Here is a 26,976-nt window from a genome sequence, read left to right on the forward strand (position 1 = left end):
CTGGCCTACATCTAGTACCTTATTGGGTCTTATCTTCAAATTTTCTGCCTTGTGAATGTTCTAGTTCTCAAGTCTCACTGTGTAGTCCTCCCACCATTTCTAATGGTGGAAAACAGTTTTTACCCTCAATGTAAAATTATATCTACATCATATGGCTCCATTAAGAAATCTGTTGACCTAATCAAAACCACAGTGAGATACCAGTTTATACCCATTAGGATGGTTATTATTAAAAAAGGGAAAAAATGAGTTGGCTGAGGATGTAGACACTGGAACCCTTGTGCACTGCTGGTGGAAATGTAAAATGGTACCGCTGTTATGAAAACAGTGTGACAGATGCTCAAGTAATAATAGAAATATATGATCCAGCAATTCCACTTCTGGGTATATGCCCAAAAGAACTGGAAACAGGGACTTGAACATATCTTTGTTACCCCATGTTCATAGCATTATTCACAATAGCCAGAAGGTGGAAGCAACCCCCGTGTCCACTGAGGGATGAATGGATCAGCAGAATGTGGTATATACCTACAAAAGAATATTATACAGCTTTAAAAAGGGCAGGAAATTCTGACACACACTAAGACATGGATGAACCTTAGAAACATTACAGTAAGTGAAATAAGCCAGTCACAGAAGGACAAATATTGTATGATTCCTCTTAATGTGGTCCCTAGAGCAGTCAAATTCATAGAGACAGAAAGCAGGATGGTGGTTGTCAGGGGCTGAGGAGAAGGGTGAAAAGTGGAGTTATCATTTAATTAATTGGTTGGGAGTTTTAGTTTGGGAAACAAAAGTTCCGTAGATGGATAGTGGGGATGGTTGCACAACAATTTGAATGTACTTAGTGCCCCAGAACTGTACACTTAAAACAATTAAGATAGTAAATTGTATTATGTATATTAATTTTTTTTTTTTTCATTTGCTGACCAAACCTTTCATATCACCCTAGCTGGATATAAACCAGCTCGAGTGCCATTCATTCAGCCCTTAGGTCCTACTACCTAGTATTGCTGCTTCTCGCACGTGTAAGTCTTGCCTTCTCAGACAGCGAGCCTCCCAAAGAGAGGTTCCATCTTGTTTCTCCACAGTTGCTAGCACAAGAGGCAGCTGGGTGGGGTAGAAGGAACACAGGCTTTGGGTGTAGACAGAATCGGAATCCAAACTGCTCATTGCAATCCAGTCTTCTACCCCTTACTAGCTACGTGCCCATGGGCAGATTATTTACCCTTTCTGCTGGTTTCCTTATGTATATTTACATTTAGAAACAAGGTCCTCACAGGACTTCTGTAAGGTTAGATGAGACAGATAACATGTGTAGGGAGCCCCATTCCGTGCCAGTCGTTCAGTAGTAGTTTTTGTTTCTAATGCTAGTTCCTTTCCCCTTCAATAAATGTTTGTGGGTTTATTTGAAATTTAAGGATTCTCTTTAGCAGAGCCTATTCTTGTCCTTATTTCAATAAGGCCCATTTTACCTCTGAAAGAATACTGATAAGGAATGAGTGACTGGTATTTCTACCACCATGTGGCATGTTCCCAAGAAAACAAGTCTACACCATTGCCAGAAATTCATACCAGGAACCAGTTATTCCACATTACTTAGGTAGAATAATCGTTGAACTAAACTATTCTTTCTTCGGCCCTAAAACAATCTTTCTCTTGTAATGCCTGTTGGGGGGGTGGGGGGGCTGTGGAGTGTGTGTGTGTGTGTGTGTGTGTGTGTGTGTGTGTGTGTGTGTGTGTATGTTTTTACCTGTTTTTAAGTACAGACTAACTATTTCCTTGTTTCTTTTTACTGTTCACTTCTATACTATTAAGTTTGAAAACCTGGTCACCAAAGAACAGAGACATACTGCGCTTATGCCTCCAGAGTCATTATAGCTGTGTGTGAATGTTATGAATTTAGGACATTTAATAAGTTAAATGTTTGGGGTTTTTTTTTTTTCCCCATCTCTTTTCAGTCACTGCTTCAACCACCTGTGAGAAATTAGAAAAAGCCAGGAATGAGTTGCAAATAGCTTATGAAGGATTTGTCCAGAAGCTAAACCAGCAGCACCAGACTGATCTAACAGAGCTAGAGAGTCGGCTTAAAGAATTCTACACTGGGGAGTGTGAAAAGCTTCAGAACATTTACATCGAAGAAGCAGAGAAGTATAAAACTCAATTGCAAGAGCAGGTCTGAGCATGTTCTTGGTTGTGGCTCTTTGAATTCTATTGTTGTTTGATGATCAATTTCCTGTCATAAACTTCTCTTTGTTGAACATCCCTTGATGAACTTTGTTTTATTTAAATAAGTGAAAAGTCTTTTTTTTTAATTTTTTTTCTTATGATCAAAGCAATGTGCACGTATTGAACGAATGAAAAAAGAAAGATAAAATGAAAACTCTTCATCTTAGTACCTAGAAATAATCTCTTTTAGGGCATTTTGGTGCCATGCTGCCAAACCATTGGTTCCTATTTCTTCTTTAAAATGGCACTTATTTGATAACCCATATTTTTCACTTAATGGTATATCATAGGCCAGTATTTAATTTCATTGCTCCCTTTTCAAATCAGCTTTTCATTTAGCAGATATTTACAGAGTGCCTACTGTATGCCATGTACTAGGAACTGAGGCTGTAGAGGCCAACATGACAGGCGTGCGGACTCTGTGGTCCCGTCACTGGGAAACGTATCCTCATTCCTTGTGATGGACTTGGCCATTTCCATCAGTGGGCCCTGGAGAGCTCTGTGTTTGTGTTCTGGAGCAGGACAGGGTGGAGACCTGGGAGTAGCAAATCCAAGTGGGGTTGTTCTTTATATGCATTAGGTAGACCTTCAACTGAGTACAACTATATGTATTAAGTCTCCTAATGTTGCTGCTTATTTATTTAACTTAGTACTTTTGATTTTACTGGTGAATCATTGTTTGTTTGTTTGTTTGTTTGTTTTTTATAGTTTGACAACTTAAATGCTGCCCATGAAACTTCTAAGTTGGAAATTGAAGCTAGCCACTCAGAGAAAGTAGAATTGCTAAAGAAGGCCTATGAAACCTCCCTTTCGGGCAAGAGTGCTTTTTTTTTTTTCTATTTAAATAGAATAAGAACTAATGGAACAGTGTGATATATTTTAAAATGGAAATGATTCATAATTTTCTCCTCCAGAGAATACCCTTCTGTTTGGAGTGTTTTGGTTTCTTTTTGCATTGTTCATTGTTAGCAGATGCCCTTTCCCTTAAGGATGCAAAGGATAGTTTGTTACAAATGACAGCATTTTGGGAAATAGGTGAATGTTTAAAGAATTTAAAGGCCTTTTAGGTAATAGTTGTACTTTACCACTTTAAGTCCTGGAAGTCAAAGTGTTTGTTAGTTTATATCCTGGCCATGGTATAAGATCCACGCTAAGCACTGCCGCTCACCAACACTGCTGTGAAATGTAGATGGCACTTGTTGAATAAAGAATCTTTAAGATTATTTTATCATGATCGGAAGGATTAAAGTAGAAAGTGAAGAATCAGAAGCCGTTTCTTTCAGAACATAATTGGCCGTGTAGCTGAAGTTGTTGCACTAAATTCCTTATATCCTACGCAGAAGTGTGTGGGCAGATGTGTGTTAAGAACTGACTGTGTGACTTTTGGCTAAGGGCTTTCTCATCAGAAAAATAGAGTTGTGAAGTCCAAGATGATAATATATAAAAGTGACTAGCTCAGGGTAGAAATTTAATAAACATTGTTTTTCTTCCTTCCTGCTAGAAATGGGTTTAACTTTAGATTTCTCTTTGGTTTATGAAATACAAATGGAAAAGAACACGGGAGCCAGACGAGCAGTCTGCAGGCCAGGGTTTGAGGTTCTCCCCTGAGAAGTCTGCTTTGTGTTCCCTATGGTCTCTTGGCCTTTCTAGGGCTCAGCGTTCCCAGTCATAAGATGGGAATATCTGCCTTATCTCATAGGGCTAATGTGAGGATAGGTTAATTTATATAGAAACATCATACAGATATAAAGTAACAGAGTCACGTTGCTTCATAATCAACTCTTACATCTGTGTGCTTTAACAACTACAGAATACAGTGGTCTCATAAGATGTTAAAAAAAATATCACTTTTTTCCAGAAATCAAGAAAAGCCATGAATTAGAAAAGAAATCACTTGAGGATTTGCTTTATGAGAAGCAGGAATCCCTAGAGGTGGGTAAATCTCAATACCAAAAACACAAAACACATCATTCTTGAGGTTTGAGGTCCGTGTGGTTTTGGTATATTTCTGTGCACATTTGCTATATTTCTGGTGTCTGCTTATTAACTTACGTTCCTCATTTTGTTGTGTTTTAGAAACAAATTAGTGATCTGAAGAGTGAAAACGAGGCTTTAAATGAAAAGCTAAAATCAGAAGAACAAAAAAGAATATCAAGAGAGAAAGCAAGTTTAGTAAGTTCCGTGCACTCCTCCATCCCTGCTGGCCTTCCCTCTGCCCAGCTGCCTTCGAGTTTCAGCCAGTGTTCAGCAGCCAGAGAAACACGGGTTCAGAATCCTTTCTCTATCTTGCAGCGTGCTCCTGAAGCCGTATAGAATGGGCTCTTTGTTTAGTGGTCTCCTTTTTAAAATGCTAAAAACTGACATGCAGATGAAGCCCAATATATATTCCTAGTGGTCTAAGCTACTACCTACAGGAAGACAAGAAAACTATCAGTTAGGGTCAGGGTTTTATTTGAGGACTTCGTTTTTCTTTTTTCTTTCTTTTTTTTTTTTCTTTAAAACTACTGCATTGAGACGTAATTTATATACCTTTTTAAATGTACAATTCAGGAGTTTTAGTATATTTATAAAGTTGTGGATTGGTCACCAGTATCTAATTCCAGAGCATTTTTATCACCAAAGTAAACCCTGTACTCATTAGCAGTCACTCCCCATTTCCTCCCAAAGCTCCAGTTCTAAGAAGCCACCAGACTTTCTGCCTCTATGGATTTGCCTCTTCTAAACATTTCATATAAATGGAATCATGCTCTATGTGTCCTCTGCTTCTGGCTTCTTTCACTTAGCTTATGTTTTTAAGAAACACATGTTGTAGCGTGTATAGATGCTTCATCCGTTTTTATGGCTGAACAATATTTCATTGTATGGATAATCCTCACTTTTGAAAAGTACAAATTTCTCTTGTAAGTTAAAATTTCTCTTATAACTTGTACTCTTACTCCCCTTATCCCCACCCTTTTTTGAGGAAAAAAAATGTCTTAACTGCTTCCGTTTTTAGTACCACCATTTCATACTGGTGCCTTGAGAGTACGGAAGCAAAGCTTTTTTGCCACTTAAAATCGGTTCGTGAGTTGTTGCCAGTTCACAAAGCACATGTGTGGGTCGGTCTCTCAGTGAGCGAGCCCTTTTGCTGCTGATAATGTGATTGGGAGACCCTCTAGATATTTGAAAACAATCAGTTGAGGTCATATTCAATGAAACTTCCAAGCTATTTATTCTGGAAGATTCTTAGAAAAAGTAGTAATTTCAGAAAATAATCTAGACTTCAGCTGTAGAAGGTAAGCCTTACTAGCGGTTTGAGTTACAGATTTTAAAGAGCTTCTGGGGAGTGCTGTGACTTTTGAAAAACTAAGAAGGGAACAGACTGAGGGAGCAGGAATAGCTAGCTAATGCTCCCGTCTGTCCAGGCACGTGAAGTTGTGGAAAAAGTACATGTGAGAGTAAAGGACAAAGAGACAGGCTGGCAGAGAAGTAGGAACAAGTACAGTGGGAACAAGGCTGTAAATGTTCTCATTTTAAAAATTGACAGTAAGTTATGCTGTTTCTTTTGAACAGAAATGAGATAGGATTTGCTATTGTTAGGGTAAAAAAAATCATACGTAAAAGGATAACAGCATATGAAACTTATGAAATGTTTGGAGGAACCCTGAAGTTAAAGTCCTTTGCCCCAGCACTTTCCAGCTCCAGTATGTTCCCTGAGTGCATCACACGAGCTGTGGGATTTGTAGTCTCTTTCTGTAAAGAGAGGGGTTTGAGTAAGTAGTCCCCAAGGGCCCACACCCTGACTCTCCCTAAGGGTTGGTTCAGAGCATTCACTGCTGCCCAGGAGGATAGTTTTGGTGATCTACCACTGATTCTTTTCTAAGAAATTCCCTCATTAAACATCTGATCCATAGATCTGTGCTGTTCATTTGTATTGTACATTTCAGATGATTCGCTTGAGTGTCCATAAATAAAGCAAAGATTGGGGGATCTACCCTGGTGTTGTGCTCTAAGAGAATGCTTCCCCTTATGTAGGGTTTATTTTGGATAGACTTTGAATAATGCACGTGCTGCCTGCCATGTAGGTGTTGGGGTGTTACAAAATAAAATAAGGTGTTCTGGCTGCCCTAGAAGGATGGCTAGGCCTGCACAGTCTCATCATAATAAAAATCCAGAAGACACAGGACATTATTGTTTCTGTTGCTTTCCAGAGAACCTTATATATGTACTGCCTTTTCATTCCTGATCAGTTACTGATATTGGTCAGAGAGAACTGTTGTTCCCTTTTCTCTTTGCAAACACCAGTAAAAGACTTGGAATTGCCTAATCTCTAGCCAGAGTTCTATTTTGTATTGTAAGCAATGTTTTCTCTCCAACTTGCAATAAAATATTTGGTGCTACCAATATTTTTTCCATATTAAGTTACTGATAAATGAGTGAAGCATGTTTTCAAATATGAAGTATTTTATTTCATTCTTACAACGAATGACTTTGAGAGTAAAGCCATCCTAACTCTTTCCACCTTTCTTTGAAACTGCTGTAAGAAGGTAGAAGTCTCTTGCTACTTGTCTAATTTCTAAATCGAATCAAAGATTATTTATATTAAGAATCTGAACTACGCTATGGGTTTAATGAGCAGTCAGAGCTATATATCCTGCTGTGTTTTCCAGAAAAACCCTCAGATCATGTATCTAGAGCAAGAGTTAGAAAGCCTGAAGGCCGTGTTGGAGATCAAGAATGAGAAGCTGCACGAACAGGATGTCAAGTTAATGAAGATGGAGAAGCTGGTACGTTTCTTTCAGAGACTCACCAAAGAAAACAGTGTCTGTGAAATAGGAACTGGGCTCTGAACTAGAACCGGGGAGCTGTTTTAACTGCTACCGAAAGCTATTTGGAAATACACAAAAGATAAAAGAGGTCGCCTTTTCTTTTCTATGTCTGCTCAAAGCTGATTCATTGCTGCTTTCTAGAATTTTTTTTTTCCCCCTCCCAAGGAACATGTAAAGCAGCATTTGCTCCTTGGAAAAACCACTCCAAAGAAAGCAGGCTCCCATTTCAGTGGTCTGTGAATCTTCACCTGCATAAGAAGAATTTTAAGATAATGTAAAATTTGTACTTTAACGTATCACCAACTCTGGGCAGGTTTTGTGTGCCCCAAACAGTTTGATTTGTAAATTAATTACATTGGAGCAATTTAATCTTGCTATCTAAGTTCATTTTGCTTCTTGTGAATTAGAATGTTTTAAAGAATTGTGTTTTAATAAAATTAATCCAGTTGGACAAATAGCAAGCATTATGAAAAATATGAATGGTTTAGTTTGTAGCCTCTAAGACAAAAAACTGTTGTTAGCCTGCAACCAGTCTATCCAGAATTATGTTTTTGAGCAGTGTGCCCAATGACGACAGGAGTCTCATCAAGTGGGCAGGATTTTGCAAGGTGACCTAAGTGATCCCAGGTACCGCTGTACTTTGCTGTACTCTGCCTACTGCCTTCACTGCTTGTCCCTTCTCCCCACCAATTATGAGTGACTGATTATTGAGTAAGCACTTCATTGAAACCCAAACCACTCCTGAACAATAGGGAACATGGAGATCAAGGGTCACTCTTGGTTTGCTTTGGTTTGTTTGGGTTTTGGTGTTTGATTTTCTTCTAGATACCATGACCTATCTATTGCGGAAGGTAAGGGCTTAGCTGCCATGTGAATATGTGGGCACTTGGAATTACCAGGAAATTTTGATTTTTTTAAAGGAAGGAAAGAAACTCATGGTTTGTTAATGGGTCCAACATACGCTATATACCAGTTTCTGCCTGAGGTCATTCTGTTCTATCAAGTCTGATAACTGTTAATCCGGTAGTCACTGATGACCCAGATAATCCTGGTTGCCCCATATACCATTCATCAACTTTTCAGAATATGAGCAATAAGAACAGACTCTGCTGTAAAATTACCAACATATTTTTTGTTGATCCATAAATATTTGTCTCTTGCCATGCCCAACACATATCATGATGTTAGGATTATATTATGTATATGCAAAAGAATGGGTCGTTGACAGGTAAACCCACTGCTACCTATTTACCCATAAGCTCCAAGTCTTTGTAGAAAACAAGACACTTAGAAAGCAAGGAGCCTCTCTGTTTTTATACCAGAGTTTCCGTACTAACTCTGCCACTGATTTGCTCTGTGATAACACCTAGCTAGTTTCCTCTTCTTTACAGTAAGGAATTGGACAAGATAATATTTTAAGGCCAGTCACTTCCCAGTCTCCAAATCCAGATTTTCCTACTTATGTCTTATCTTGAATTCCTTTATAATTACTGGAAATTCCAAGGCCCCCTCTTTCTTAGATTCTAGTCTCATTTTTTTGGAAAGTTATTTTACCTGATTCGTTTGTCCTCAACATTTTCTGGATAATAGGATATATTAAAAACACTACGTCTCCAAACTAAGAGCCTTAACACAAGTAGATTAGTTATGCGCTGCAGTGACAGGGACTTAGAATTAATTCTGATAGAGCTGTGATGTCGCTTCCTAAGCAAGTGCTAAAATCTTACCTTTAGAAAGTGAGCTGGGATGTAATCAGCTCTTCATCATGTTAGTGATTAAATGTCTTCTGGGATTTTATCCTTTAATTTCTCAACTGATTAACTTGTTTTTTCTTGAAAGTTTGGCCTGGGCAGGCCAGCAGATCAAATGCTATCTTCGGTTGAACCGAGGAGGAAGGCTTTCTGTGTCACTTCTCTCATTTGATGCTTTATAGAGCTTTGTGAATTTGCTGCTTTATGTGGCCACTCAGAAGTAAATGCTAAAGAACTAGGAAACCATGTTTAAGGCCATATCAAACATTCCCCAGAACTGTTGGCCTTAGGAGTTTTCATCAAATGTGGCAATTTTTTTTTTCCCCCCAAAATTGACTGTAAGAAGCTGTAGTGCCCTTGATAAATACAAGCTGTCTAGCTGCTGTTTGTTTTACCACCTTGAAACTGAAAGAGGCACAGCCCCAGGGTTGCCCAGGGCAGGACACCAGTTCTCAGGAGGAATTCTCAATGGGCGTGACCTGAAACAAATCAGTTGCCCCCTTGTGTGTCAGTTTTCAAGTGGTTCTTGAAAACTAACATACGTTTAAAAAATGCATCTAGATGGTCTGTTTCGCTGCTTTAGGTTCTGTTCTGTAGTGTATCAGTATGAAGATATTTCGATATACAGTTAAACTTAATTAAATCTTTCCAAAGTGTACTCGTTTCAGTCATGTGCCTTAGGAAAGAAGGGGCTTTATTTACCAATTTTTAATGCCTAATTGTTGGCCTTCTTGCTTACACCAAGGTGGACAACAACACAGCGCTGGTTGACAGACTGAAGCGATTCCAGCAGGAGAATGAGGAATTAAAAGCTCGAATGGACAAGCATGTGGCGATTTCAAGGTAAAAATAAAGGTCCTAGTTGTCCCATCTTCTCCTCTCCTCGGACATTGAGTGTTGCTTTACCACACTCCACCCGTGCACCTCCTAGAAATGTGATTGAAGAGGGTGGTTAAAGAGGCACTGATTTCCGTCTGGAAAATTTGATGGTAGTGCTTCGTGCTTTTACCACAGGGGCCTGGACTAAATAGTGAGACCTAAGCAGGCCAGCCTTCCTCCGCCAGGGCCCCTGGCTTATTGATGCTGAGAATGCTTTCAGAGAAGGAGCATCAGGAGACCAAAGAGGAAATGGCCCCAAACATAAGACAGTCATAAGACATGCAGAATACCTGTGGGAGCGTCACTCAGCCAGTGAAATTGCCCCCAAAGTGTAGCTTTTTCTTTAGCTCCAGTTCACATTTCCAGGGGTTCTCAGTCAGCCAAATACCCTTGGCCAGTAGCTCTGTGCAGGGCTCCCTTTTATTCCAAAGGGGTCATTTTTCTGGTCTATCAAATTTTAAATGGTAAAGAAAATTTTTTCCAAGTGAATGTTTTTAAACTCAGATCCACGTGGTTTCTGGCTCTTTTGTCCTTCAGGCAACTTTCCACCGAGCAAGCTGTTCTGCAGGAGTCGTTGGAGAAGGAGTCGAAAGTCAACAAGCGACTCTCCATGGAAAATGAGGAGCTGCTGTGGAAGCTACACAACGGGGACTTGTGCAGCCCCAAGAGGTCCCCCACGTCTTCTGCTATCCCCTTCCAGTCGCCAAGGAATTCTGGCTCCTTCCCCAGCCCCAACGTTTCTCCCAGATGACGCTTTCTGAAAGCGGGGAGACTGTCTGAAAGCATTTTTCCAGGTCTGTAGGACTGACCCTAACCGTGGTCCTGGGAGCAAGAGCTGTGTAGCTGATGCGTAGTTATCGCACTAGAACTGGAAAGTCGCCCCCCCCAGCATTGGCTCCTTATGAGACTGGAACTCTGGAGGAAGACCTGACTGGGTCCAAGAGACTCCTCCCCCGATGATCTGCACGGACGCTGTTGCACAAAGCACTTAACGAATAAGAAGGTGAAGGTCTTGTTCATTGCCTTTTTCACGTAAGCATAGGGGAAAAACTCTCAGGGTTCTCTTAAGATTTATAACCTTTATAATGTTCTTCACCATAGACACCTTCTTGTGATTTTTATTTTGAGGATGTGTGAATGAAATGGATGTAGCGGGGTGTCGTGTGTCTGATGCTGCCTCATTTGCTGTGTGTTAAAAGTCAAAAGCTGAATATACCTGGATATGTACTAATCAGATAAGTCAGTGTATGCATTTTTGCAAAAAGCCATAGAAGAAAGAGCAATAGTTGCTTGAGTTATGATTCTCTACAACCCACTTTGCTCAGCCCTTTGACATGGAGAGGGGTGGGAGAGAGGGAACAATAGGAAAAGCTTTGACTTGTCCATGTCTGTGCATTGTTTCCTTTTAGAGTATCTTGTTGGGTCTTTCACTGTTCAGCCATGTCAGTAAAAAATTGATTTTTTCCTGTAGATTTTTAACTTTCCACGTGAACTTAACATTTTACTACAATCCATTTTCTCAGGCTATGAGCAAATGTAGAACCCTAATTTTTCTAAAAAATCTATATAAAGAAAAAGGGCAGCACCAATGGATTGCTTCTTTCTAACTTTTACGTTGATGTAAGCTATCCTCATGGATTTAAACTGTCTTCTCTCATCCTCGCTTCCTCCGTCTCCAAGCCAGAGCCACGAAAGCAAACCTTCTACCTCCTACCTATTTTTCTCTGGGACAAGGATAATGGAATATGCTTTTCCAGAGCCAGTTCATCTTCAAGGTGCTGAAACCACTTTCCAAAAAAAAAAACCATGGCCTGGATTTGATAGTACAAGTTTTCGGAAACTTTGGAGGAAGTAAAGAATACAAGTCATTGGCTAGTAGAACTAAGGAAGGTAGGCTTCAGTGCTTATCGATGAATAGCACCGAATTCAACACGAGTACCTTGATTAAACCAATGATGCAGTATTTAATAGATGAAAACAGTCTAGGAAGATAATGCTAAGTTTCCATGTACCCTTTGAGGAATCCTTCTGTCCTTGGGAAGGTAGAATGGCCAGCTGATGAGTCAGAAATGTGGCTTACACAACTCTCCTCCAGGCTGCATTTCAGTTTCTTTTCAAAACTACACTTATCTCCTCCCCCAGTTCTAATACTTTGGGGGAGGTGGAAGAACTGGCTCTTTCTCTCTCCCCCTGCATATTTTAACATTGCGATGTCAGTATTTACTAATCTGTGTTGCTGATGTTCAATGGCTGTAGTAAGAACAGGTTCGGGATACTAGAGGTAGATATTAGAGTCCTCATTTACATGTACACTACATAGCAAATTAGTAGTCATGATGCATGGTTTTTTTTAGTAGCGATTATGTCTGAAGTCTAAACTTCGATAGTTTATTATGTATGCAGCCTTCCACGTTTGCTTCTAATAAATAGGAACGTAGGTTCACTGCCACCTCCTGGAATATCTCTGCTTACCCTTTCAAGTTGTTTTCAATGTCATCAGCCAAAGTTGGGTTTGCCATCCATCCCCTTGCATGGTAAATCTTGTGCTGTTCCTTGCTCTCCTCCGTACCATTTAGGTGTCTGGGGAAATCAATCTTACACAGTTTTAGTATGAAATGTCTTCAGAGAAGAGAATGCAAGACAACTGGAGAGAAGATAGGAAACAAAACAGAGAACTTCGAGTTTTCAAACCAAATGTTTCATGTAGGATGCGAAAATGTTGGCACGTCATAAAAATATGGATGTGTAAACTGTAGTTGTGCTCAGTTTGTAGTGATGAAAATTGTATTTTTACTTTGATCAAATAAATAATGCTGGAATATTCAATATAAGCAGCAGCCTGCGACATACTTTACTCTTCAAAGTGTTATTCAGTTTATAGCTTATAGCCCTTCTCATAGCACAGGAGTTGACATCATGTCTGCTCCTAAGCTCTTTCTCAGGAATTTCCAATGCAACCACAAAACTGGTCATGAGATGAAATTTGGCTCACAGAACTAGACTTAGAGCTAAGCTTTTCTTATAATTCAAAGCTATGTGTTTGGGAGAAATAACTCTTGACTGGTTTTAACAGTTTCTGCTCTGTTAGGCAAAATTGGAACAACTATGGTCTAAATATTTTGAAGACGCGAAAAAAAAAAAAGAGCCTAAATGAAGTTGAGTCTTCCTTCTGTGCATCTATTTTATATTGAAAGTTAAACTTAAAAACACATAGTGTGGTTCTTAGTGAAAGGACTAATCTAGCACTAGTACTTCTGAGTAGTTTTTTTAAAAACAATTTCCTATTTTTTTGATATCGTCATATCATATAGTAATATGTTACTACATTTTTTTATTCTTGTTAAATTAAATGGAATATTAGGTATTAACCCAAACATTACTGCCAACAAGTCTTTCTGAATATACTTTGTCAACCTAAAACACAAACACTTAGCCCTTTTTTTTTTTTTTTTACAAAATCTTGCTCATTTAATAGTAATGATTATATAAAGTTGTTTACATATATGCTTTCTTAGTATGAAAACTAGAAATGCATATATCTAGGTAAGCAATCAAAATACATGCTTTCTGTCAGAGGAGTTAACACTTCCACTTTTAGACCGAATGACTTCCTTTTAGTTTGGATGTCTGGGTCTTACTCACAAGGCAGGGGTTGGGTGCGTGCCATCAGCCTCTGGCAAAGCACTAGTCAAAAGAACGCCAAAGCTGGTCGTGTACTCAAATGGACTTTCCATCAGTTCATTATACTTCATTTTCCAAGTCAGGAAAACTCAACAGTGGTAGCTACTGTAGTCTGTCCTCGGAGATTCTGGGCAGTGCAAATGTAATATCCTGCATCAATGGTCTCAAAGTCTTCAACTGTCATGACGCTCTGGGAGATTCTTGTGGTGTGTCCGAGTCCTCTGTGGATCAGCCTCCAAGTGTCCTGAATCGTCACAGGCCTTTCATCCTGTTTAATGATACCCACATGGACTGAAGCACGACCGAAGATTTGCTACACACAGCTCCCACTCACCCAACACTGCCGAGCATTCCTTTCAAAGTGCAAAACACATGCAGATAAAAGACTGTTTGGTATGCATAGCTCATGGCTGCTTTCACACTGTATAATCATTTAGACTGCATTTTTTTTCAGAGCAGAGTCTTAGATTTCTGCCCTTTTCTTTAGTGAGTTTCTACTTAAGATTTATTCTTTCAGAAGTCCAAGAATGTGGAACTGGTATTAGGCATAACGACATGGGTAAGATTTTCCACTGTTCTCTTCACATTGCCCACTTTCACTCTCTCACTCAGTGGTTCTTATTCACAGAATTTATGGTCAAAAAGAGCCTGAAGCACTCACTATATAAGTGAATAAAAGCTCCCAATTGTTCAGATTTGGGAGAGAGAGAAGTATGATTAGTCACATGTGCCATAGGACTCCAGTGGAAGAAAAGTTGTACCAAGGATGAATAATGTGATGCCCTCGATGATATAACTCCCTATTTCTAGAAAGTCAAATGGTCACTTTTGAGATCCTTCATCCAAATTTAGTGATAATATAGTGTTTTCTGGATTAGATGAAAATAATTTTAATATAGTATTACTGAATTAATTCTTTCTGCTCAAAATAATTGGCAATATTAAGAAATACTGAAAATCATTAATGTTCTCTAACTAGGACAACTATTTGAAAACAAGTACCTATTAACAGGATGCTGGAAAATACTATTGTCCAGGGAGTGTTATTTTCCACCAATCACAGCCCTTAAGCCAGGAGTGTATTGGCTACCGAGCACATCTCAGGAGGCCAAATCTCTTCTGGCAACACAGGGATTGTTCCATGTCGGTAGCAAAGCTGTTTATTTTAGAGAGCAGAACATGCACAGAGGCTAAATAAGCTGTAGTTGCTTTTATGGGAAGGCTATTTTAAAATTATCTCTGGCCTCACAGCACCTTTTTGAAAAGGGCCTATGTTTCTATGTCCTCTTCATGGATGTCTGCTCAGAGCTCCTCGCCCCGGGACTTATAAGGAGAACGCTTTGAAGGATACCAGAAGGAGATTAGATTGGCCTCTAATCGACCCAGAATTAAGACTGAAGATTGCGGTTGGGAGTAGAGAAAAAGGGAGGCCCCTTCTTTTCCCTTTCAAACCCCTGTCCCTTCTTATTTAAGAGTCATGAAGAAGAATCACATGTAGAGGGTACACTGAGTAAATTGCCTAGTGGAACCAAGTCATCTTTTTTCTTGTGTATTAAGAAAAAAAAAGTCCTTTGTAAATCTACTGAAACATCTTAGAGCAAGCGAACAAGCAAGCAAGCCCTAGCCCTTACGATAGTCCCACACATTTCTTATACTTCTTAAATTATAGTCTTTATCACTAAGAGCTGAGGGAGGGGAAGACGAACCTGAATTAAAACAACTGGCTGAGTCTGGGGTTGCTCACCTTCTGCCCTGGATAGATCCATCTGAATTCTACCTCAATATCAGGCTCCCCTAGGACAGTGCAGAGGACACTGATGTCATCTCCACTTTTCACTTTGTTGGAGGATGCCAAAATGGTTGTTGATGGAGGGCCACTGGGAACTGGAAGCAAGCAGGAGACAGGGAAAGTGAGATGGAATTCATGAATCTGACATTAAATACAAACCTACAGACACATGCTTTTCTTTAGACAGATATATAAAACATTTCTACCTTTCTTATAGCTTCCTAATTAGTACCAGGCCTCCTCCTCTATCCCCCCAACTTTTGGTTTCTTTGAGGATCTCTCTCTCACTCTCTCTGTCTCTGTCTCTGTCTCTGTCTCTCTCTCTCTCTCTCTCCCCGCCCCCTTGGTGGTCCAGAATGGGGTCATCATCCAGAACTCCCCAGGTCCAGCCATTACACTTGTAATTAGGGGATGAGCCCATTAAATCTGCCAGAAGGTCATATGAAGGGAATAAAAATGTCGAGAAGAAAGTACTTGGGGAGAGAGCAAGTAGAATGCAGAGGGCAACTGCCCAGGTGGAGACGAACAGCTGGATGTGTGGTTGCTCATCCTTAGAAAGGAGAGGAGAACGTTAAATCTATGAGAAAGCGGGATTGCAGGAAGGCCATGACTATGTATTTGCTACGTATTTTCATATTTCAGAAACAAATTTTTTCATTATGATCAGTTCATTCAACATACTTTTGACGGCAGCCTTGAACAAGGTGATGTGCTAGGAGCTGGGACTACAGCAGGGGACCAGACAGGTATGGTCTCTGAGCCCCAGAGGCTGTATTCCAGAGGAGGAGCCACATACTGAGCAAGTACTTGTGTTGTTAATTTAAAAGGAGTTAAGAGCTATAAGAAGCCCAGAGTGTTTCAGAAGTTTAGAATAGGCTGCAAATCAGGAAAGACTTCCTTGAAGAAGCAATGTTTGAACTAAAATCTGAAGGGTGAGCTTGACAGGCATGGAGGGAGAAGGGGGAGGCATTGGCTGATGGGCATTCACCGTAGCAAAGCCCCCGCCGTGAGGCATAATCAGCTTGATGTGGAAGAGAGAAAAGGTGAACATAGGGGAGACTAGCTGGAAAAGCATTTGCATTAGTCCAAGGAAGAGGTGATGATAGCTTGAAGGCTTTGCAGTGAGGATGGAGAGAAATAGCAGGAATCGAAAGTGATTTAATAGAAAAAGTAAAAAGACTAGGAAGAGACAGAAGTTTCAGGTTGACTCCCAGTCTCAGTCCAGCCCTGGGCGACTGCAGTGCTATCATGGAGACAAGGAAAAGCTGAAGAACCAGGCCAGGGAGGAAGACGCAGAGTTCAGGGAAGAGCCTGTGACGCATCCAAGCACAGATACTGGCTAGACGGTTGGATACATGAAGCTGGCACTCCCAGATCTGGGCCATGTATATTCGATTAGAAGTTATTAGTGAACAGATATGCAGCCGAGTGTGGATGTGGCCGAGACCACCCAAGTGAACAACGAATGAGAAAAAAGAGATCTCGGGGAACTCCCAACAGTCACAAGCTGGGAGAGGCAAAGAGCTGACAAAGCAGAATGAGAAAGTCGGGGAAAAGCAGGACAAAATGGAGCCAAGGAGCAGGGGTTTCATGCAGGCGAGGTGGACCCTCGGAGGATGAGGACACAACGTGTCTGCTGCATTTAATGGCTTGGGGTCCCTGAGACCCTTAGCAATAGCCATTTTGTGGAGCCTAGAGGAGAAGGGTAAGGAACATGTAGGAGGGAAGGAAATGAAGATGGAGAACAGGGAGAGCTCTTTCAGGGCAGTTGGCTGTGATGGGGAAGAGAGATGGCCTTAGCTGAGGGCTGAGAGTGGTCAAGGAGGGTTGTGAGGGGTATTTGTTAACAGGGTGTTGGTGCCGTGGCCTAATGAATGGACTCTGGCCCACATGTGGGCCACTCACCCCAGGTCACATAAGAGTTCTCAGAGAAGAGTCATCCTCAAGGCACTATGGTGCAAGAAGAGAAATCATTTCCTCTACTCACTCTCAGGGCCTGAGAGGGGGTGCTTTCTGTCCTGGAAGTAGAGAAAGGAGGCTCGAGGGAATTCATTGTCAATAAGGGAGGTGACATGTCCTTTTGCAGTAGAGATCTGCTTGCTGCCTGCCTGTGAACCACCAGTCCTGGGCTGGAGAGCGATGGCATGGCAGAGCTGCTAGGAGGACTGGAAACCTAGATTGTGTCCCCACTCTAAGTTTCTGGTTTCCACATGCTCCAGAGTCAAGGAATCGAAGGGACATAGAGATTTTGGCACCATCGCCTTTCAAAGACTACACTGAAGCAGGGAGTGAAGAGATGCACAGAGACAGTGGAGGCCTTCAGCCGAGGGTCCAGAAGAGGACAAGGTTGAATCTGAGAGGGCCATATGGGACCAAGGGGGCCTCTTAGGGATGAGCACCTTATTATCCATGACAAGATGTTGGAGCCACCATCTGTCCCCGTGGTATTCGTGAACAAGCCAGGTCAGCATTTAGTATCAGAGGCAACTGCCTCTGGGCTGCAGCCTCTCCCCTTCTGCCCCTGGGCCAGCACCAGAGCAAGGCGGGGAGCGGAGGGAGGCTAGCCTGTCTCTCCCACCCCACTCTTCTTCTCCAGCTGCTGGAGTCACCAGTGTAAGCCTGCTTGCTGATGGGGGCAGTAGGAGCAGGCTTGGGGTCAAATGTGGGGTTTAAGATTTTAAACGAACCGTCTTACTAACTCAAAGTGCTCGTTGGATGTGGAATTGGACTGAGATATCACGAATGGACCTCATTATCCTTAGAAAAGGTGGCAGGATTGATGGCAAGTTCCTAAACAAAAAAGTATTTCATGTATGAAGCCACTGAAATGGAACTGCTCACTGAAATGGTTATGTTAAAAAAAAAAATTCCCTGTTAACGGAGAGATTTGAGCATATTTCAGTTCTATCAAGAAGCGGGTAGTGAGGCCAATTGGAAGAGAATGAATTTACCCACCCGTGGGATTTCTCAGCTGTCCTCAAGGGTGTAGTTCTGTTCATTTAGGGTCGTGTTTTCCTGGACGGGGGGAAAGGAGAGTACAGAAGGGCAAAGAGTTCAGGGCACTGGCAGAGAGCACTGAAGCCAGTGCCCTGAACTCTTTTTTGAACTCCACAGACTCTAAGCAGAGCACTGTGGAATGTGGAGAGTAGAGGGTAGAAGTGAGGATCGGTGCAGAAGGAGTCACCGAACAATCTGGGAAGGTACGAGGCTGTGGTTGGAGTTGGAGTGCTAACTCAGTGACTCCTAAGTCATAGCAGTTGTAGCCATCGGCATATTTAAAGTTGTGCCTGAGGAAGGGGTGTCTGAGGTGGGATGGATAAAGCAGTCAGCGAACCAGGCCTGTGGGTTCCAAACGAACGTTGTCACTCATAAAATAGTGACGAAGAAGAAAACGAGCCCATGAGAAAAGGTGAAAGCTGGTACAGTCACAGGCCTCAGTCTGGTAGCCGTGAGTCTGAGGAGCAGAAGTTCCTGAGAGAGGGCGAGAGAATAAGAATCGGGAAGTAGGAATGGGTGCAAGGACGTCTGCCCCACCCTCCTGACCCTGAGATGGGGAAGGGATGGTGCCCTGATAGCAGATTTTGGTTAAAATAAAGAGGATGTTCTCATTTGAGAGAATGTTCTAAGAAGAGGTTTTGGAGAACTGCCAATCAGTCATACCGAGTCAAACCAGAGTGAATGACAGACAGATTTAGAGACAAGGGAGTTGAAGGGTGTTGGGTCGTGGTCACGAACAAATGGAATATTCTAGAAATAGCAGTGTAATAAAGGAGCCTTTAAGAACAGCATTCTGTGCCCTCTAATTTCCATCCATATTTTGGAACGGCAATACCTGATATTGACCAGCTGGAAGCAACTAAAATCTAGGCACTGGTAGGAAGCAGGCTTACCTTCTGCATAGAGAAGTTGGTACTTGACAGAGATCTGAGACTTGCCCCCAGCCTCCGCCTTGCAGTAGACCACCCCCTGGTGGTCAGAATGAGGTTGCAGATACACGAAACCTCTCTTCATGTCATAAACAATGTCTGTTCCATTGGCTGGGATTTCCTTGGCTGGGAACTCCCTATGGAGTGTGACTTTGGCTGACAGGACTGTCACTCGACAAGGAACCACAGCCTGTCTGTCCGGGTTCAAGTAGACAATATCAAAGTAACTGGGAGAAGGTACAAAGAGTTCTCCTTTCTCTGTAAAGAAAAAGACACAGGCTTATTTATTCTGCAGAAACGATGTAAGAACGCTTTATAGATTCTTGGTTTTGGAGCAAAAAGATGAGAGAGGACTGGCAATATATTCAGAATACTAAGTGTTTATGAATAGAAAAAGCTGTTTTTAATAACTTGCCTTTTTTAGAAGAAGGATATTTCTTCCCACCTCTTTAAAGGAAGCAAAATGGGTCTTGGTTTGACTAAGGATTACCCACTGAGAAAGCTCAGAGGAAGACTGATTTCCTTATGTTAAGAGTAGTTTTAAAACCTGTAAACAGTCTGCTGTCTCTGGGGAAATTAGCCCCGTAGCCTATGCTTAGTAACTGCCTGTTGGGAGGGGTTTCCCAGCACAGCAGTGTTTCTCTGAGAGGTCCAGCCCAGTGAGGGCGCAGGCATCCTTACCCTGTCCTCACAGCCCAGGGGGCCTCATCCCTGCCAACGTCAATGGAAAGGAAATTGAGTAGAGATGGATGAAGAACTCGCTAGTCTCAGGTTCTGACTGAGCTCGGCCTGGCTGCTACCAGACTGGGGACCTTCAGCTAGTTCCTTACACTCCTCCTGTTTCCTCTGAAATCACTCTGCATATTCTTTAAGATTTAGGTGATAATATTTTTATCTTACCTAAATGACATCTGGTTTACCCACTTTCCTTAATACAGTCAAACAACTCTAGGTTTCTTTTTTCTTTTTTTTTTGGTATGGCACATCGAATCCTTCATTTTCTATTCTATGAGAGAATATTATAGTAATTTCTAAGAGATATTGTTTAACTTAATCACATTCCAACATTTGTTAAATCGTTTCCCACGGTTTTCTTGCAAGGTTCCTGAAACAACCAATTATTCTTGGCTTTGTCCTTAACTACCCTTCTTTGTGCCATATAAACCACATGTGATGGTTTAGGTTGGGGACAGAACTCCTGAACACATCATCAAATGTCTTCATGGGCCAAGATCTCTCTGGCGATGAGTGCAAGTTCACTAACATGGAGCTCATCCCTCTGGCTCTGACTGAGATCAAGAAAGAGTATGTCACAGCTCAGCGAGTCTCTATTTTTTGCAAGTCTTTATATCAATCCAAGTGATTCATGCCACTTCACAATAAATTGACTTTCAGGCTTAGGGGCACCTTTGTCATTGTACCTAATAGCCCTGTGTTCACAAAGAGTAAATCTTCATGGCCTTGGTTGTGTCACTGAATCCCTCTGTGCTTCCACATCCCCACATGTAAAGAGAAGAATCCACAGAAGATAGTATTAAAGATATATTTTAGCAAAGCATTTAAGAAATTTACAGTAAGATTTTATAGAGGAAACTGAGCCAATGAGTAAAACTGGTAGAATAACAATCTGAATTTTAGAACACAAAAATGTGTTACTTGTACTATAGCACATGCTTTGAAAGAAGTGACTGCACCAATTGCTTTAACAAACAGAAGGAATACATTGATAACCAGTAGATTCCATCTACCAAAAAAAGTGCATTGACATTCATTTAAGAAATTATAGATTACATATGCCCCCTGCAAATATGTTTGTATTGACTTGAGTAGCTGACAAACATTACTTTAAGAAAACTAAACGCATGGAAATTAAAATTAAAATTATAGCAAACTCCATAAAAGTGCTCATTAATGTGGATTTACTACATATAAAAACTGGAGCCCGAGCCTCTTGCTTACTGCCCGTAATGTTCTCCTCTTTGATCTGGGTGCTAGTTACCTGTGTGAGTTCGCTTGAGGATAATTTATTGAGCTGTATAATTATGACTTGTGTGTTTTTCTTTATATGTTATACTTTAATAAAAAGAGGAAAAAAATTATTGAGTACCTCCTGGGAAAATATTAAATGTAATGTGTGACAGTTGCTTAATCAAAAACGGCACAAATTAACAACAGTGAAAAAGAAGCTTCACAGTGTTTGCAATCAAAGTCTAGGAAACATACAAACATATTGAATGCCAGACGTATCTCTGTGTGGGTAGCGAAAAACCGTATGTTCTGAAGGAATCCAGAGCCAGCAGCAGAAAGCTCAGCTCCCAAAAGAGCCCATCTTGGATTTGCAAATCCACCCAGGCCTGAAAAGACAAAATGCTAAACCCTATACCCAAAATCCAAATGGACTCTTGGTGTTGAGGAGTAAGAAAATGATATGACACATTAGGTCACATCCCTTTTGGGGCTAGGTTTCTTGAAAGTTGAAATAAATATTAATTTGGGGGCATTCCTTTGAAAGGAGCTTTTATAAGATGAAGACTTGCCTCCAAAACTCCATATCTCTAAAAGGACATTCTGCTCAAATGAGGTCTTCACTTCAAAATCTGAGTTCAAAAACCAATATTTTGGGAAGACACAACAGTGCTCACTGTGACAAAGAATCCTCATTCTGCAAATTGAAATACGTTATCAGTCCTCATCCAAAACAACAGGCTCTTGTTAGTCTTACCTAGTGGCCTTTCCCACTGCCGCTCCCCAGCGTGGTACGACACTAAGGGCATGTGAGCATTCTGCATAGCACATTCCAGAATGAGGATCAGAGGGATTACCTATGAACAACTGTTAGCAATTTTCCTGACAACAGCAGTTATGCTAGCTAGTGTCTTCTGTCTGCCCAGCTATCATTCACCTTGTCTTAGAAATGGGTTAGGGCAGTCAGAACATTGGATCCTGGGTCAGAAAAACAGGGTTTGACTCCTTACTATGCTACTATAAGTCATGAAACACTGAACAAGTCACCTTGCCCTTTGAGTCTCAGAATCAGCATCATTATTTTTACAATAGAGATAACGAAGCAGTTTTTACTTAGTTCCCAGGGGTATTGTGGAAATGAAATGAGATATATGAACCTCCAGGATTGCAGAGTGCTCTGCTAATCCATCTGCTTGCCAGAGAGGAGCAGTTTGTGTAGGAAGGGATTATATATGAGACATTGCTAAAGCATTTATTAATGGCCAGGGCATAAGATCACTTGAGTCATGGGCCTAAATCACTTTGATCTGAAAGGTAGATGGATTTGTAATATAGACAAATCTTCTGAAAGCCCCTGTTCAGACACTCAGAAAACATTCTGGCTTCACGTGAAATGCCTTAGACAACAGCAGCACCAGGGGGTGACATTTGTAAGATTCCTGAAAGCTGTTCCTGACCTCCGAGCCTTGTTGGAGAATGTCATCCCCCAAACTTCAGTTTGGAAAGTTCTGCAGAGGAAGGAGGCTGGCAAGCTACTCTGCAATGTCTATTTCTCCAGGTGCAATTCCACCTGGCAAAAACTTACCTACCGCTGAAGGGGACGAGAAGAGTTCACTCTGCCCTGCACCTTTTCAGGCACCTCACTTAGGCTCAGAGATTGGGACTAGAGCCACAAAGGCCAAGATCGTAAGGAATTCTGCCACCAACACTCCAGCTTACAGTAGTCATAAGAACAAATACAAGGAGGTCTTCAGCCAGGCATCCTATGACTACAGAGGTCCCAGAGGAGGTCATTACAAGTTCTGAGAACATATGACTAAATGTCTATGACAATGCTGTCTAAGAGAGCTTTCTGCAATGATGATCTTCTGTCAGCAGTGTCCAATAGGATAGCCACTTAGCTGTACTTGGCACTGGAGCACTTGAAACATGACAAGTGTCACTGAGAAGCTGAGTTTTTAATTTTAATTAATTCCCATTCAAATTTTAAATAGTCAAATGAGTCTAGTGGCTACCATATTGAACAATGTAGGTACAAACTCTGGAATCAGGCAGTTCTGTGTTCAAATCTTGATATAGCCACTTACTTGCGGGATGATCTTAAGGACTTATTTAATCTCTCTAAACCTCAATTTTCCCATTGGAAAAAAAAAATGGAACCAATATTAGTACTTACTCTGAAGGGTTGCTGTGAGACTTATATAAAATAATTGATGTAAAGCATTGAGCCCAGAGCCTGGCACTGAGTGGGTGCTCTGATTGTCCTTATTTGATTTCAGCACCCAGGGGGAACTTTTAATATGGGCCAAGTCCAGAAGGTCGAAGAGTTCCACTAATGCAGCAAACATTTTACCTGTAAAAAAGATGTAGGTGGAGCCCATTTTAGCCTCGTCCTTCCTGCAGATGTAGCCATTGCAGAGCTGCCCCCAGCAGCTGAACTCTCCAGTGTCAGCCGCAGTGGAGTTGACCAGGGTCAGTTGGCCATAGCGCTCATTCTGCTTCACACTGTCAACAGAAGCAAAGCCACGTCACACTCCTGGGCCGGGGCCTTGCTGCCATCACTCTCTGCCCCATTGTTTTCAGAGATAAATGCCCCAGTGGGTTGAGGCAGAGTGCCCTCTCTCAGATGGCATAAACTAATAAAAGTGTGTATTTGGGAAAAAAGTGGGGGATGGGGAAAGCAGAGAGAAGAAGCCTTTCCTAAAAGAAAATTTAAAAATGACAATTACATTTTCTGAATAGAGGAAATGCTCTTCAACCTTGGAACTGGGGTTTCCTTAAGTAAAATCACTGGTACATTGCAATGCAGCCACAGAAACTCAGCTAAAAAGCCTCGAGCAGGTGTTTTGCTTTCAGCTGTTGTTTCTAATGAGTTCACTGAAACAACACTTAATATGAATGAAATAACCCAGCGTTATCCAGTGTACAAAAATCTTTCATTAATAAAGATAAATCTCCAAATATAAGCTTAGAATAACAAACATTATTAAAAATAAAATCAGCATAATACTCTCAAGATTATAAGTAAAGTCAGTCAAATGGAAAATGTCAAAAACCCATGATGTCACTCATATGTGGAATATAAAACAAAAAGTAACGAACTAACAAAACAAATGAAAATAAACTCAGAGACAGACAACAGAATGGTGGTTATCAGAGGGAAGAGGTGGGTGGGGAGAGGGCAAAGTGAGTAAAGGGGGTCAAATATGTGGTAACTGAAGAAATTAGGTGGTGATCATCTAATTTATACATCTCAAAATTATATAATGTTAATAACCAATGTCACTCCAAGAAATTAATTAAAAAACTAAATATATAAGTAACACACACATACACAAATAAAAACTTCTCTTTAGACCTCCAATCAAGATGGTGGAATAGATAAATGCTGTGCTCTCCCCTTCCCACAACCACATCAAAATTACAAAACAACAATCATTGAGAACCACCAGCAGTCTAGCTGAACAGAAGTCCTATAAGTAAGACTATAAGCAGCAGCCAGGATGAGACTGATAGGAGGGGTGGAGACATGGAAAAGGGAGGTCTCATACCCACAGTTTGGTGATTAAGAATCAGGCTGTGGAGGGCCCCTCTGATGAGTGAGGAGTCCCAATCCCACACTGGGCTCCCCAGCCCAGGCACCAGTGCCAAGAAGAGTCATCTCCATAGCATTTGGCTGTGAAAAACAGTAGGGATTACATTTGAGTGAGATAGATGGCTACTGAAGTCCCAGGCAGTCCTCTGCAGGGGCAGAGTCAGACTCATTCACTCCAAGACTCACTTGCTCTGGGCTCCAGTGCAGGGGCAGCAGCTCGAAAACCACCAGGGACATATGGGGAGGAGCTGAAATGACTAACTTCAGAGCGAGGGCTGCAGGAGCAGGGGGCAGGGCAGTTCTTTCCGGGGATGGAAGTTCTGGAAGGCACCATTGCTCCCTTGTTAAGCCTTTCCTTGACCCAGCCAGCAGGTAGACACCAAATTTGAGTTCTCCATCAACCTGGCTAACACCATTAGTTCTGCCCTAGAGATTCCCTGATCCCCCACCCAACTAGTTGCTTCCAGTGCCTTTCCACACAAGTGGCCTTCCTTGGCTCATGCTGCAGATTTTCCTAAAATTATCAAACTTCCACAATCCCCAAACAAGCAGCAGCTGGCCTCAGCGTGCCCTATACCTCTTGCCAAGCAGCCCCAAACCTGCCACAAGTGGCAACTGGTTTCAACTTGCTTTGCAAATCCCATTGGGTGGTCCAAAGCTTGTCATAAGCTGCAATCAGGGTTGTCTTGGAATGTAACTACAGCTAAGTGGCCACAAGCCCAACACAAATGGCAGCTGGCCTCAGCTCACACAGTGGTGCCTACCAAAGGGTTCCAAGCCTGGCACTAGTGGCAGCCAGCCTCAGTTCACCTCAGCCTAGCCTCTCCCAAGCACCTCCGAGCCCAACATAAGTGGCAAACAACTGTAGATCACTAATGGCAGATGACCTTGGCCTGCACTGAAGCCCCTCCCAAGTGGCCAGCATCAGACCCCACCAAAGCACTACTCAACCACTTCCAGAAATGGCAGAGAGTGGATTTGGCTGACACCGGAGCCTTGCTAAAGTGACTCCCACTCTATGGGGTCCATCCCCCACAAGACAGTTTCTTTACTGTAGCCATGGCCAGCCTTTGCAGTCAGTCAGCCTGAGGGTCACTCCAACCTACTGATGTTTCAACAGCAATCAAGGTTCAACTACAACAGGAGAGCACTCATAACCCACACAAGGGACACCCGTGGAGCACCCAGCTCAGGTGAACAGGGAGACTGTGCTACTGGGCTCCACAGGACACCTACTACATAAGGCCACTCTGTCGAGACTGGGATCTAGAAGATCTACCTAATACATAGTAACAAACACACGGAGGCAGCCAAATGAAGAGACAAAGAAACGACCTAAATGAAAGAACAGGACAAAATTCCAGAGAAAGAACTAAATTAAATGGAGATAAGCAATCTATCAGTACAGAGTTCAAAACACTGGTTATAAGAACGCTCGATAAACTTAAGACTTTGTGAGAAATTCAACGCAGATAGCACCACAAAAGAGAGCCAATCAGAAATGAACAATACAATAACTGCAATGAGGAATACATTAGAGAGAATCAATAGCAGTTAGAAGCAGAAGATTGGATCAGTGGTCTGGAAGACAAGGCAGCAGAAAACACTCAATCATAAGAACAAAAAGAAAAAGGAATCTAAAAAATGTAATGACTAAAAACTTTCCTAACCTGGCAAAGGCAATAGGCATATAAGTCCAGAAAGCACAGAGAGTCCCAAGCAAGATGAATCTAAAGAGGCTCAAACCAAGACACAACGTAATAAAAATGATAAAGGTTAAAGACAAAGAGAGAATCTTAAAAGTAGCAAGAGAAAGCAATTAGTTACCTACAAGGGAGTTTTCATAATGTTATCAGCTAATTTTTTTTTTCTTTTATCAGCTGATTTTTTAACAGAAATTCTGCAGGCCAGAAGAGAGCGGCACAAAATATTCAAAGTGATAAAAAGCAAAGACCTACAACCAAGATTGCTCTACCCAACAAGGCTATCATTTAGAATTGAAGGAGCAATAAAGAGCTTCCCATACATGAAAAAGTTAAAGGAATACATCATCACTGAACTAGTACTACAAGAACTATTAAAGGGGGTTCTTTAAGTAGAAAAGATAAAAAATATGAATAAGAAAATATGGGAAAGAAAAAAATCTCACTGACAAAGACAAACACTTAGTAAAAGCAGTGGATCAACTAAAGGTAGGACAAAGGTTAAAAGGTAAAAGTAGGAATAATTACAACAACAATTAAGGGATACAAACACACACATGCAAAAGAAGTAAAAAATAATGATAAAAACATAAACTTGGAATGGAGTGAGTATAAACTGTAGTGATTTTAGAATGTGTTTAAACTTAAGT

General features: G+C 41.4%; 2 protein-coding genes across 11 annotated transcripts in view; one reads left to right on the top strand and one right to left on the bottom strand.

Annotated features, from left to right (window-relative positions):
• The window catches only part of MTUS1 (microtubule associated scaffold protein 1), a 134,111-nt gene extending 121,613 nt beyond the window's left edge, over positions 1-12,498 (top strand). For all 10 annotated transcript variants that reach the window (XM_039839294.1, XM_039839292.1, XM_039839293.1 and 7 more), the window contains 7 exons: positions 1,962-2,176; positions 2,938-3,043; positions 4,088-4,161; positions 4,306-4,401; positions 6,879-6,995; positions 9,534-9,631; positions 10,205-12,498. In XM_039839294.1, the coding sequence (XP_039695228.1) occupies positions 1,962-2,176; positions 2,938-3,043; positions 4,088-4,161; positions 4,306-4,401; positions 6,879-6,995; positions 9,534-9,631; positions 10,205-10,418 (920 nt within the window). In that variant the 3' untranslated portion in view covers positions 10,419-12,498. The remainder of the gene's footprint in view (positions 1-1,961; positions 2,177-2,937; positions 3,044-4,087; positions 4,162-4,305; positions 4,402-6,878; positions 6,996-9,533; positions 9,632-10,204) is intronic.
• A 336-nt stretch (positions 12,499-12,834) lies between these two features.
• Positions 12,835-26,976, bottom strand: part of PDGFRL (platelet derived growth factor receptor like) — a 48,676-nt gene continuing 34,534 nt past the window's right edge. The window contains exons 3-6 of the mRNA XM_039839302.1: positions 23,382-23,533; positions 19,028-19,321; positions 15,093-15,232; positions 12,835-13,616 (exon numbers count right to left, since the gene is read on the bottom strand). Coding sequence (XP_039695236.1) covers positions 13,428-13,616; positions 15,093-15,232; positions 19,028-19,321; positions 23,382-23,533 — 775 coding nt within the window. The 3' untranslated portion in view covers positions 12,835-13,427. The remainder of the gene's footprint in view (positions 13,617-15,092; positions 15,233-19,027; positions 19,322-23,381; positions 23,534-26,976) is intronic.

The sequence above is a fragment of the Pteropus medius genome, unplaced genomic scaffold, assembly GCF_902729225.1.
Source record: "Pteropus medius unplaced genomic scaffold, Ma_sr-lr_union100, whole genome shotgun sequence".
NCBI lineage: Eukaryota > Metazoa > Chordata > Mammalia > Chiroptera > Pteropodidae > Pteropus > Pteropus medius.